Genomic DNA, 12,976 nt, shown 5'->3' on the forward strand with positions numbered 1-12,976 from the left:
GACAGACTACATTCATCCAGTATTTGAAAATGTGAGCAGTTAGTGACCTGCAACCAACTTTACACGTCATTTGAAACTTTTACCAGACATTTTCTTGCTGGCATTCTTCACAAGATGATGAGAGGAACAAAGTTTTGCACTTGCTACATTTTCACTGTTCTTGCAGGAAAACCGCTACGTCAGACACGGCATTTTAATTTGTTGCTTCTTTAGTACTTACTCTACTAGCAACGCATTTTGCAGAGAGTATTCTTGTATACCACCGAATGTACTTGCAAAAATATATCATTGGCCGCCCATAGTTCGAGAGTTATAAATAACTGCCACATTGTGCATGGTGTTTTAATTTGTTACTCCTTTACTACTAACTCTATACATATGTGAGATGTATGTCTCTGGGCAAAGCCATGAATATAAAACCCCTTCTAAACCCGTGGATCGATTTCAGCCAAATTTGGCAATCTGGAAAGAAATAGTGTGTGGCTAAGAACCAGCAACCTCCTATGGGAGTGGGGGTGACAATGGGGAGAAGGGAGGGAGGAGAAGATGGGAAGGCAGACAGAGGGAGCCAGGACATGGACAGACATGGGGAAAGGGAGGAGTTAAATTCACAGGAGAGTGGAATAAATACATACCCGGGCTGTGCCGGGACCTCGGCTACCTGTATCTAATATTTTAGTCTTTCCATTTTTTCAAAAATTGCTGTACTATGGAGGTTAATCTGCAAACTGAACAATCCACATACAGATAATCAGGAGCTTGTTGTAATTATAACAAGAATTACAACACAGTCACTGTGTTTCACTAAGACAAAATGCCAAGACTTCATAAGGAAAATTTTCATATTATTGTTATTATTATTATTACAAATTTGGACACGTGATGTACAAGGATCATTCAATAATTGGAGAGACAAACTGATCTGGGGAAAAAAAACTGTTAGCAGGGCAAGTTTGGTACTTTCATGGATTTAAGTTGCCATCATTGGGATGAGCCCTGATCAGCTGATGTGTCAATATTGTTTTGTTTATAACCTTGAAAATACATTTCTACATCTATATCCATACTCTGCAAGCCACCTGGCGGTGTGTGGCGGAGGGTACTTTGAGTACCTCTATCAGTTCTCCCTTCTATTCCAGTCTCATATTGTTCTTGGAAAGAAAGATTGTCGGTATGCCTCTGTGTGGGCTCTAATCTCTCTGAGTTTATCCTCACGGTCTCTTTGCGAGATATACGTAGGAGGGAGCAGTATACTGCTCGACTCCTCGCTGAAGGTATGTTCTCGAAACTTCAACAAAAGCCCGTAACGAGCTACTGAGCGTCTCTCCTGCAGAGTCTTCCACTGGAGTTTATCTATCATCTCCGTAACGCTTTCGTGATTACTAAATGATCCTGTAACGAAGCCCACTGCTCTCCATTGGATCTTCTCTATCGACCCTATCTGGTACGGATCCCACACTGGTGAGCAATATTCGAGCAGTGGGTGAACAAGTGTACTGTAACCTACTTCCTTTCTTTTTGGACTGCATTTCCTTAGGATTCTTCCAATGAATCTCAGTCTGGCATCTGCTTTACCGACGATCAACTTTATATGATCATTCCATTTTAAATCGCTCCTAATGCCTACTCCCAGATAATTTATGGAATTAACTGCTTCCAGTTCCTGACCTGCTATATTGTTGCTAAATGATATGGGATCTTTCTTTCTATGTATTCGCAGCACATTACACTTGTCTACATTGAGATTCAGTTGCCATTCACTGCACGGCACGTCAATTCGCTGCAGATCCTCCTGAATTTCAGTACAATTTTCCATTGTTACAACCTCTCGATATACCACAGCATCAACCGCAAAAAGCCTCAGTGAACTTCCTACGTTACCCACAAGGTCATTTATGTATACTGTGAATAGCAACGGTCCTACGACACTCCCCTGCAGCATACCTGAAATCACTCTTACTTTGGAAGACTTCTCTCCATTGAGAATGACAAGATGACAAGTCCGCTTGAAACATCCACCTTAGTTGAAAAATGCTCTGTTATTCATTTTTTACTTGCTGATGACGAGAAACAGTGAATACATACTGTAGAATGTCTAAAGCTTATGGTGAAGGTTGCATGAAGTGTGCAAATTTTTACAAGTGGGTGGGGCAGTTCAAAAATGGTCGCGACTCAGTGACTGACGAACACCATTCTGGTCGACCAGTTGCAGTTTCAACTCCCTCACTTGAAAGTCGAATTGATGACATTATTCGTGTGGACCACAGTGTGATTGTGGACATGATATTTGATAAGGCTCAAGTTAGTGCTGGTGCAGTTCATAACATTATCTGTAACAACCTGAACGACCGCAAAACATGTGCAAGATGGGTCCCAAAGGAGCTGATGCGGCTACACAAGGAAACAAGGTTGAGAGTGTGTACAGAGCGAAAGGATCGTTATGAAAGAGAAGAGATGAGTACATCCTCAACAAAATTTTAACTTGCGGTGAAACTTAGATTCACTATTATGTGCCAGAATCAAAAAGACAATGCGTGGAGTGGAAGCACACCAACCGACCTGTGCAGGAAAAATTCAAAACACAAGCATCAGCAGGAAGAGTCATGTTGACGGTGTTTTGGGACGCTGAAGGTCCAGTTTTTTTTATTATCTCAAAGAGCAGTGTATAACGAACAGCCAATATTACTCCTATTTGCTTTTGAACAAGGTGAAGCCAGCCAGGAGGGAGAGATGTCGTGGATCTCAGAAGAGAGGTGTGATTCTCCAGCAAAACAACGCACATCCTCGTATTGCTCAACTAACCCGTGAATCCGTCGACAAAATGGACTGGGAAGTACTGCCTCATCCCCCTTGTAGTCCTGATTTAGCACCTGGTGATTTCCATTTGTCTGGTGCACTGAAGGAGGCATTACATGGGAAGAGGTTCCAGGGCAACAAGGACGTGGAAAAGTTTGTGGGAAATTGGTTCAAACATCAAGATAAAGAGTTATTTGCAGCCAGAATAAAAAATCTTGTAGCCCGTTGGGACAAGTGGATAAATGTTCAAGGGGATTATGTTGAAAAGTAGGAAAAGTATTGTTTTGTAAAAATAAATGCTTTTTTCTCGAGATCAATTTGTCTCTTTAATTATTGAATGACCCTCATATTATATGATATTGCCTGTGTTGTGAATCAGTTTGAAGCAGAAGCATGGAAATTATAGCTTAAGAAACGTGTACAGTAGTAATAGCATGGTCCCAGCAGCTTTCAGCTGTAACTATTGTATTTATACCATTTCTTGCAGAAGTCATAAATTTGATGATTGCATGCAAATTAAATAAACAGAAAAAAAAGTAACAGCACTCTCTGCATGTCTCTTAGGTTCAAATACATGGGAACTCGGAGCACACACATGGAGCGCGTGCACAAGAACCAGATCATCTCATCCAAGTCGAAGTGGAGCTCAGAGCAGGCAGAACTGAGGCATTACCCAGATGATGCGTCCACCGGCGAAGACTCTCACCACAGTGAGTGCCTCTCCTGTGCTTCCTTTCTTCTTCTTCTTCTTCTTCTTCTTCTTCTTCTGCTCTCTCTCTCTCTCTCTCTCTCTCTCTCTCTCTCTCTCTCTCTCTCTCTCTCTTTCGGTCATCAACTGTCACGATCAGTTTGATGGAGCTCTTGTTGCTATCGCTTCTTTCCGTTACCATCTTCATTTTGGTGCAGCTGCTCGGTCCTAAATCAACAATGACCTGCCCCAGCAATTCCTTTGCTTTACAATCCTTTCAGCTACAGTTATCTTTCCCCTATATAGGATGTAGCAAAAAAAAAAAAAAATCCTCCAATTTGGCACGTCTACATTTCTGAAACTAGTAAACGTATACAAGGGCTGTTTTTTTTTTCAACCTCCGATTGGCTGTAAATAAAAGAAAAATGTACAGAAAATAATAATTTTATTACCAAAAGTACAGTAAAGTCATAACTTATTTTTCTACATAATCGCCAAAATGATTGAGGCACTTGTCATACCGTGACACAAGCTTTTCGATGTCTTCCTCGAAGAATGTTGCCGCCAGTGAGAACAGACAAGTCTTGACGGTGTCCTGAAGTTCTTCGTTAGTAGGGAAGCGCTGCCCACCTAACCGTGACTTCAGTTCTCGGAACAGGTGATAATCACTTGGTGCTAGGTCCGGGCTGTACGGTTGATGTTCAAAAACTTCCCATTTAAACTTTTTGAGGAGGTCTTTTGTCATGTCGGCACTGTGTGGTCGGGCGTCGTCGCGGATCAAAACAATGCCAGATGCAAGCATTCCTCTGCATTTGTTTCAAATGGCTCTGCGGAGACGATGTAAAGTTTCACAATAAACTTCCTCGGTTATCGTCATAGCTTGCTCCGTAAAGTCCACCAGCAGTACTCCTTTATGGTCCCAAAACACAGTGGCCATTGTTTTTCTTATCTTCAGTGAATATTTAAACTTTTTTGGCTTGCTTGGGGAAGCTGTGTGCATCCTCTGCTTTGATTGTTCCTTTGTTTCATGAGTGTCATAGAGGACCCACATGCCATCGCCAGTAACAATCGACTTCAAAAAAACGTTTCTCTCATTGGCATAATGTGTGAGAAACAATAATACTGATGCCATCCTTTGCATTTTGTGGTCGGTACTCAGCATTTGTGGGATCCAGCGTGCACACAATTTCCGATAGCCTGGGTCTCGAGTCACAATTGTGTACAAAGCAGACCTCGAAATGTCTGGAAATCCGTCAGACAGTTCGCTAATTGTAAACCTTCGTTTGCATCTCACCGCCCGATCGACATGCTCAACAAGGCCTGCAGTGGTGACAGACTTGCGACCTTGTCCACCTTCATCACGGAGGTCCGTTCGTCCTTCTTTAAATTTTTGACACCATTCCCGAACACTACCGTCACTCGGAACATCGTTAACATACACGTTGCTCATTCTGTGATGGATTTCTGCAGCACTACACCCTTCTGCTTGCAGAAAACAGATTACACTGCCACGTTTACACGGACGTAGCTCGGCTACGACTGACGAACTGCAGATGAAAACGGCAGAGGTTGTGGTGGGGGAGCTGCGCAATCGCATCACGCACAGGTCCGGCCCCTCCCTACCTCTTACTTGCTTAGATGGACAATCGGAGGTTGAAAAAGAAAAAAAAAAAAAGATCCCTTGTACATTGAATTTTGTTTTTTTTTATGAATGGGAAACTCAAAGCTTTTTTTCATACCTTTTCATAGGTGTTCAATATGCCCCCTTGAGATGCAAGGCAAATGTCAGAGTGGTTCTCAAATTTTTCCCACACTGCAGCCAGCATGTCTCGAGTTACAGCTTCCACAGCTGTTATGCTTTGTCTCACTTCATTCAATGTTGTTGATAACAGAGGCACATAAACAGAGTCTTTCGTAAAGCCCCACAAGAAATAATCACATACAGTCAGGCCCAAATTGCTTAGTAATACTTCGATTTAAAAATTCCCGCACTTACTTCCAGATGCCCGTGTGGCGGTGCCCCATCCAGTGGTAAATGAAGTCATTCGAATCGGTCTCAAACTGTGGGAAAAGAAAGTTCTCAAGTATATCAAGATATGTGCCTCCTGTAACTGTGTTCTCGGCAAAGAAAAATGGACTGTACACCTTTTTCAGTGAAACTGCACAGAACACATTACATTTTGGAGAGTTCCTTCATGTTATACAGCTTTATGTGGTTGTTCCGTACCCCATATTCTCACATTATGGTGGTTCACCTTTCCATTTAAATTGAATGTTGCCTCGTCACTAAACACTAAGCGTGGAGAAAAACTGTCATCCTCCATCTTGCCGAGAATGAAATTACAGAACTCGACACGTTCTTCACCCCCCACCCCCCCCCCAACCCCCTCCACCCCAGCTTCATGAAAAGCTTGCAGTAACTGAATTTTGCGTGGTTTAGCATCTAAACGTCGACGTTAACACATGCCAACCAGACATCGGGAGCTTGTTGAGCAGTCGAGACGCGCAGCGAACGGGTTTCAGCGGTCTTTCTGCGGACTCGTTGTGACACTATGGTGGATGCGTTCGACGTCTGTCAGAAACTCGGGGATGGGGGACGGCCTGCCAATTTGCCTTTACACGATCAACCTGTTTCGCGGAATTGTTCTTGTCATCGTCTAATGCTTTGTGCTGTCGGAAGACCCGCACCACGCCTAGTACGAAAGTCACTGTGCAAAACGTAGAACATGGAACACTTTCTGTTATCCTAGGGCAGACACTGTTGCTACCTAGCACGAACGATGTAAAACTTGAGTGTTTGCTCTTTGCAACAGTAGGTTGTTCACGATCATATCTCAAATAACATAATAGGTGTGATTTAAAAAAAAAATCAGATGATTTGTTTTGCTACACTCTGTATCTTCCACACAATTCTGTTCTTTCTTCTATATTGCACATTTTTTCTAATTTAGTAGTTGCCAAATGTTTTCAGTCTGTACTCACTAATCCCACCTGATGATGTCCTGTAACATGACATTTCAAAGAAATGTGATCTTTCCAGTTATCACCTCCTTATTGTACATGTCTCGGCGCATAGGGGCAGTTGTTCTCTGACGATAGCTATTCGTGTCATGTGCCAGATTTTCTCATTGTGGCTGACCAATGGTGTGCATCCAGGTGTTCACCCAGGTTGTCGTTTTTATTTCGTGTACAGCGTTTTGGTGTCCCATTCATTGTTGATGCAAGTTGTTCTGTTGCGTGTATTCACTGCCTGGACTGCAACCAGACTGAGAAGTATAGACAGTGTCACGCCACTGTTTATAGCAGAGTTAGACTCAAGACACCCGTAACATCCGTTGGCGCTCTTTTGTTCTTCAAAGCCTGCAGCTATGTTCACAAAATGTGCATTCTCTCAGCCTTTCCCAGCTCTGGTAAATTGCTAAGTGGGTTTAAGGCTTCCATTCAGTCCCTTGTTGACCATTCTGCTATGGCAGTTGAAGACAGCCAAACAAGAGCAGAAGTTTTAAATTTCACATTCAAGAAATCGTTCAGACGGCATAATCGTGCGAACATACTGACATTTGACCATCTGACAGGCTCCTGTATGGACAACATAGTAATAAGCACCCCTGACTTACAGAAACATCTGTAAGGTTTAAAAGCAAATAAATCACCAGGTCCAGATGGAATCCCAATTCGGTTTTACAGAGAGTAGCCTTCGGCATTGGTCCCTTGCCTAACCTGCATATCATGAATCTCTCGCCCAGCACAAAGTCCCAGGTGACTGGAAAAAAGTGCAGGTAACTCCAGTATATAAGAAGGGTAGAGGAAAGTACTTGCAAAATTACAGACCAATATCCCTAACTTCTGTTTGCGGCAGAGTCCTTGAACATATTCTCAGTTCGAATATAATAATCTTTCTTGAAACTGAGACTCTTATGTCCACGAATCTGCACGGTTTTAGAAAGCATCGTTTGTGCAGCTTGCTCTTTTTCTCACATGATATACTCGAACTGTTGATGAATGGCAATGGGCAGATACCATATTTCTAGATTTCTGGAAAGCATTTGACATAGTGCCTCATTGCTGGCTGTTAATGAAGGTACAAGCTTATGGAATAAGTTAACAGATGTGTGAGTAGCTCAAAGACTTCTTAAGTAATGGAACCGAATATGTTGTCCTCAGCTGTGAGTGTTCATCAGAGACAAGGGTATTGTCAAGAGTGCCCCAGGGAAGTGTGACAGGACTGCTATTATTTTCTGTATACATAAATGATTTGGCTGCCAGAATGGGCAGCAGTTTACCGTTGTTGGCTAATGATGCTGTGGTGTACGGTAAGGTGTAAAAGTTGAGTGGCTGTAGGAAGAAACAAGACCAGTGGACAAAATTTCCAGTTGGTGTGATGAATGGCAGCTAGCCCTAAATGTGGAAAAATGTAAGTTAATGCGGATGAGTAGGAAGATCAAACCTGTGATGTTCAGATACAGTATTACTAGTGTCCAACTTGACACAGTCAAGTCATTGAAATGTCTGGGTGTAAAGTTGCAAAGCGATATAAGATGGAACCAATATTTGAGAACTGCGGTAGGGAAGATGAATTGTTGACTTTGATTTATTGGGAGAATTTTAGGAAAGAGTGGTTCGCCTGTAAAGGACACCAGCATATATGGTGCTTGGGCAACCTATTCTTGAGTACTGCTGGAGTGTTTGGGATCCGCACCAGATGGGATTGAAGGAAGATGATGAAGAAATTCAGAGGTGGGCTGCTAGGTTTGTTAGCAGTAGGTTCGAACAACACTTTAAGTCCAGAGTGAGATTTTCACTCTGCAGAGGAGTGTGCGCTGCAATGAAACTTCCTGGCAGATTAAAACTGTGTGTCGGACCAAGACTCGAACTCGGGACCTCTGCCTTCGGCGGGCAAGTGCTCTACCAACTGAGCTACCCAAGCACGACTCACGCCCCGTCCTCACAGCTGTACTTCTGCCAGTACCTCGCCTCCTACATTCCAAACTTCACAGAAGCTCTCCTGTGAACCTTGCAGAACTAGCACTCCTGAAAGAAAGGATATTGCGGAGGCATGGCTTAGCCACAGCCTGGGGGATGTTTCCAGAATGAGATTTTCACTTTGCAGCGGAATGTGTGCTGATATGAAACTTCCTGGCAGATTAAAACTGTGTGCCCGACTGAGACTCCCGACTTTGAGTCTCGGTCCGGCACACAGTTTTAATCTGCCAGAAAGTTTCAACACTTTAAGTGTTACGGAGATGCTTTGGGAACTCAAACTGGAATCCCTGGAGGGGAGGTGGTGGTCTTTTTGAAAAACACTATTGAGAAAATTTAGAGAACCGGCATTTGAAGCTGACTGCAGAATGATTCTACTGCCACCAAGATACATTGTGCATAAGGATCACAAAGATAAAATACAAGAAATTAGGCTCATACGGAGGCATTTAGTCGGTCGTTTTTCCTTACTCTATTTGGAAGTGGAACAGGAAAGAAAATGGCTAGTAATGGTACAGAATACCCTCTGCCACGCACTGTATGGTGGCTGCAGAGTATCTATGTAGATGTAGGCGTAGATGTAGATAAGATTGTATTAAATTGGATGCTGCTCCCCAAGTGGCATTGAAAACTGAATCATTGTCACTGTTTGTTCAGTGCTAAAGACACGTACATACAGCTCAAAAGCTTTCAGAGTAGCAGAGCTCACTGAACAATTACGACACTTATGAGTAGTGTTAAGAAAGAGTGGGTACAAAGATCGTCAAAATCAAGAACGCCTGCGAAAGAGAATGAGACATAGCAAAGGCAGGGAGAGAAAACAAGAATTGCGTGTTTACCTCATCCTGGCCCAATATCCAGAATTTTTGATAGACTCCTATGTCAATATGGTACCTGTTGTGTGTTGCTCTCTTCAGCAAAGATACAAAGTCTTTTGTGTAATGTTAAAGACAGCCTAGATCTCTGGTAGCAGAGTGTGTATTGCATTTGATGCGGTAAGTGGAATGCCTTATGCGAGTCAAACTATTAGAAAATGTCAAAGAGCGATATGAGGAATGTCAGCTCTCACGACTAAACCAGGGTGCGGACCGTTCCCTCCTCCTCCGTCTTTATCGTGCTCTAGTTCTGTCACGTTTGGACTATGGTTGTCAAGTTTATGGTTCAGCTGCTCCTTCCACACTGCACGTGCTGGATCCAGTCCACCATCGTGGTATCCGTTTGGCCACCGGTGCCTTCCCTACTAGCCCTGTTGATAGTCTCCTGGTTGAAGCTGGGATCCCCCCCCCTTTCTGTTCGGCGGTCCCAGCTTCTGGTGTCTTATGCCCTTACTATCCGTTCTTCTCCCGCTCATCCTTCCTATTCTATCCTATTCCCAGACCATGGCCGTCGCCCGCCCGACTCCCGCCCTCGGGCGGGTTTACCGGTTGGGCTGCGCCTTGCGTCTCTTTACCGTGATTTTCAGCTTCCTTCTTTGTCCTGTCTTCCTCGCTCCCCCCCCTCCACTCCTCCTTGGTTAGTTCCTCGGCCTCGAATTCGGATGGATCTCCGCCGCGGTCCGAAAGATTCCATCTCCCCGGTGGTGTTCCGTACCTTTTTCCACCAAATTTTATGGGAGTTTCGGGATGCTGTTGTTTTTTACACTGATGGCTCTAAATCTGCTCATCATGTTGGGTATGCCTTCACGTCCTCTGTTGGAACGGAAAATCATCTGCTGCCACCTACATGTGGGGTGTTTACTGCGGAATTGATGGCAATTTCCCGGGCCCTTACCTTTATTAAACAATCCCCACACAACCGCGTTTTGTTATGTACGGACTCGATGAGTGGCCTTCTTGCTATTGACCGGTGTTTTTCGCGCCATCCCTTGGTCTCTGCCATCCGTGACCATCTCGCTGATCTTCACCGTGCTGCTTGTTCCATTGACTTCCTATGGGTCCCGGGCCATGTGGGTATCCCGGGTAATGAGCTCGCTGATCGTTTGGCTGGGGGAGCAGTTTCTTACCCCCCATTTTCTGTAACCCCTCCTGCAGCGGATTTACGGCTTCACATCAAATCCCACTTCGCACAGTCATGGGCCAATTCTTGGCAGGCTACTCCACTGTCTAATAAACTTCGTGCAATTAAGATGACACCAGGCCCATGGCGTTCTTCCTTTCGCCTCTCCCGCAAGGACTCGACCACACTGTGTCGTCTCCGCATTGGCCATACCAGGCTGCCCCATGGTTTTCTTTTGCGTGATGAGCCACCCCCGCTATGTGGTTGTGGAGCCTTCCAGTCAGTGGCCCACATTTTGGTTGAATGCCCCCTTCTTTTGGCTCTGCGTGCTAAGTACAGACTCCCCCACACTTTACCTTTGATGCTGGCTGACGATTCCCGGATGGTCTCTCTGGTTCTCGGCTTCCTCCGGGAGAGTGGTTTTTATTCTCAGTTTTAAAGTTTTTAATCTCTCTCTGGTGTTGGGGCAGGGCGGTGAGTGTTTGGGTGTCTCCCACTGTAGGCAGTGTTCAGAGATTCCCGATTCACCTCCCTGACCGGAATCCTCTTTTCTTCCCCTTTTACTCTGTTTTTACCCCTTCTTTTTAAGGTTTGGTTAGTCTTTCTATTCCCATACGTACTTTCTGCATTATAGCAGTTGTACCTTTTAAGTCACAGATAGTCTTGCCTATGCTGCTTCAGCATGGTGTTGGGTTCGTTCTCTTGCCGACTTCCCTCATTTGTTTTTATTAATGACAACGTGACTGCCCTTTTACATTTTTTCCCTTTTTCCGTTTTATTGTTCTGACTTTTCTGAGATGTCCCGTTGGCAGAATGGAGTCTATTTGAAACAAGGGGCTGATGACCTAGCTGTTTGGTCCCTTTACCCTCAAACAACCAACCAACGACTAAACCAGCCAAGAAAAGAAAATCAACTGTCGCCAAGCGCTGCCTCGGGTATAAACATGAAACCTGACATGAGATACTATGAGATTAGTATTGGGTGCAGATGCCGAGCTTCTAGAACAGAAAGAAATCTGTTGAAATAAAGAAGGTGGAAAAGCTGATAAATGTGGACAGAGATTTCATTTTGAACAAGGCTCATGTTCCAGCAGTTAATTTATCAAGATTGTACTGGCATTTGCACCAACCAGAACTGGAGAAATCATGAAAGAATGTATCTGTTTCACAGGCAGAAGGTCTGTATTGGCTCTGAAAAGCTAAAGAGCATCAAAGGGTGTAGTGAGCAGCAGGAGTCAAACTCATTTGGCTAGAAATAACGACGCGAGACCAACAGTTGTTCACAGAGTAGTTCTAGGCCAGGCAGTGTGGGCACATAACAGCACAACTTTGCAGCAGGTGGAAGAGACTGGGTTGGTCGTCAAAAACTGTGCATAAAATATAAAACAACTTACTGGCTGAACACCCCATGTTTAATTAGCATTTCATGAACTGAAAATTCTTTTTCTGGTCTGTAGGATTATATAGCAAAATATAGCAAAATAACAGATGAAGGTTGTAGTAGAGAGGATATAAAGTGTAAATTGGCTATGGCAAGGAGAGCGTTTCTGAAGAAGAGAAATTTGATAACATCGAGTATAGATTTAAGTGTCAGGAAGTCTTTTCTGAAAGTATTTGTATGGATTGTAGCTGTGTATGGATATGAAACATGGATGATAAATAGTTCAGACAAGAAAATAATAGAAGCTTTAGAAATGTGGTGCTGCAGAAGAATGCTGAAGATTAGATGGGTAGATCACATAACTAATGAGGAGGTACTGAATAGAATTGAGGAGCAGAGAAATTTGTGGCACAACTTGACTAGAAGAAGGGATCGGTTGGTAGGACATGTTCTGAGGCATCAAGGGATCACCAGTTTAGTATTGGAGGCCAGCGTGGATGGAAAAAATCGTAGAGAGAGACCAAAAGATGAATAGACTACCGTATTTACTCGAATGTAAGCCGCACATTTTTTCCGGTTTTTGTAATCCAAAAAACCGCCTGCGGCTTAGAATCGAGTGCAAAGTAAGCGGAAGTTCTGAAATATGTTGGTAGGTGCCGCCACAACTAACTTCTGCCGTCGAATATATGCAGCGCTACACAGGCATGCTTTACAGGCACAAAGATAAATACTGGCGCCAAAACCTCTGCGTCAGTAAATAAATTAAAAAAAGAAAAACGTGGAAGACAAGCTTTTTTCTCCGCCCCAAATTTCGACCACTGCATTTTCATGCATTATCCAACGAAGTAAATACAAACTCCGTATTGTTCATCTTCAAATGTAGCAGCTTTTCAATGTTCTACGAAAGTCCGACTGGCAAGACCGTTTGCGATGTTTGTCAGTATGGCCAATTCTACGTTCTGATTTTTTTTCTACCTGTGAGAAGAGATGGTTGCTAATGGGAACTTTTGTGGATTCTGAATCACATGCAGTATTCTCTTCACCATAAGAATAATTCGAATATAAACATTTTGCCATGTATTTGTTTCGTGTTTGCTGCTATCTCATTTAATCCTGTCTGCCTAATAAACTACGCA

At 43.6% G+C, this 12,976-nt stretch overlaps 1 protein-coding gene across 1 annotated transcript in view; it reads left to right on the forward strand.

Moving 5' to 3' along the window:
• Positions 1–12,976, forward strand: part of LOC124720216 — a 199,118-nt gene that overhangs the window by 72,508 nt on the left and 113,634 nt on the right. The window contains exon 4 of the mRNA XM_047245537.1: positions 3,361–3,521. Coding sequence (XP_047101493.1) covers positions 3,361–3,521 — 161 coding nt within the window. The remainder of the gene's footprint in view (positions 1–3,360; positions 3,522–12,976) is intronic.

This window comes from Schistocerca piceifrons, chromosome 11 (assembly GCF_021461385.2).
Source record: "Schistocerca piceifrons isolate TAMUIC-IGC-003096 chromosome 11, iqSchPice1.1, whole genome shotgun sequence".
In the NCBI taxonomy this organism is placed as follows: Eukaryota; Metazoa; Arthropoda; class Insecta; order Orthoptera; family Acrididae; genus Schistocerca; species Schistocerca piceifrons.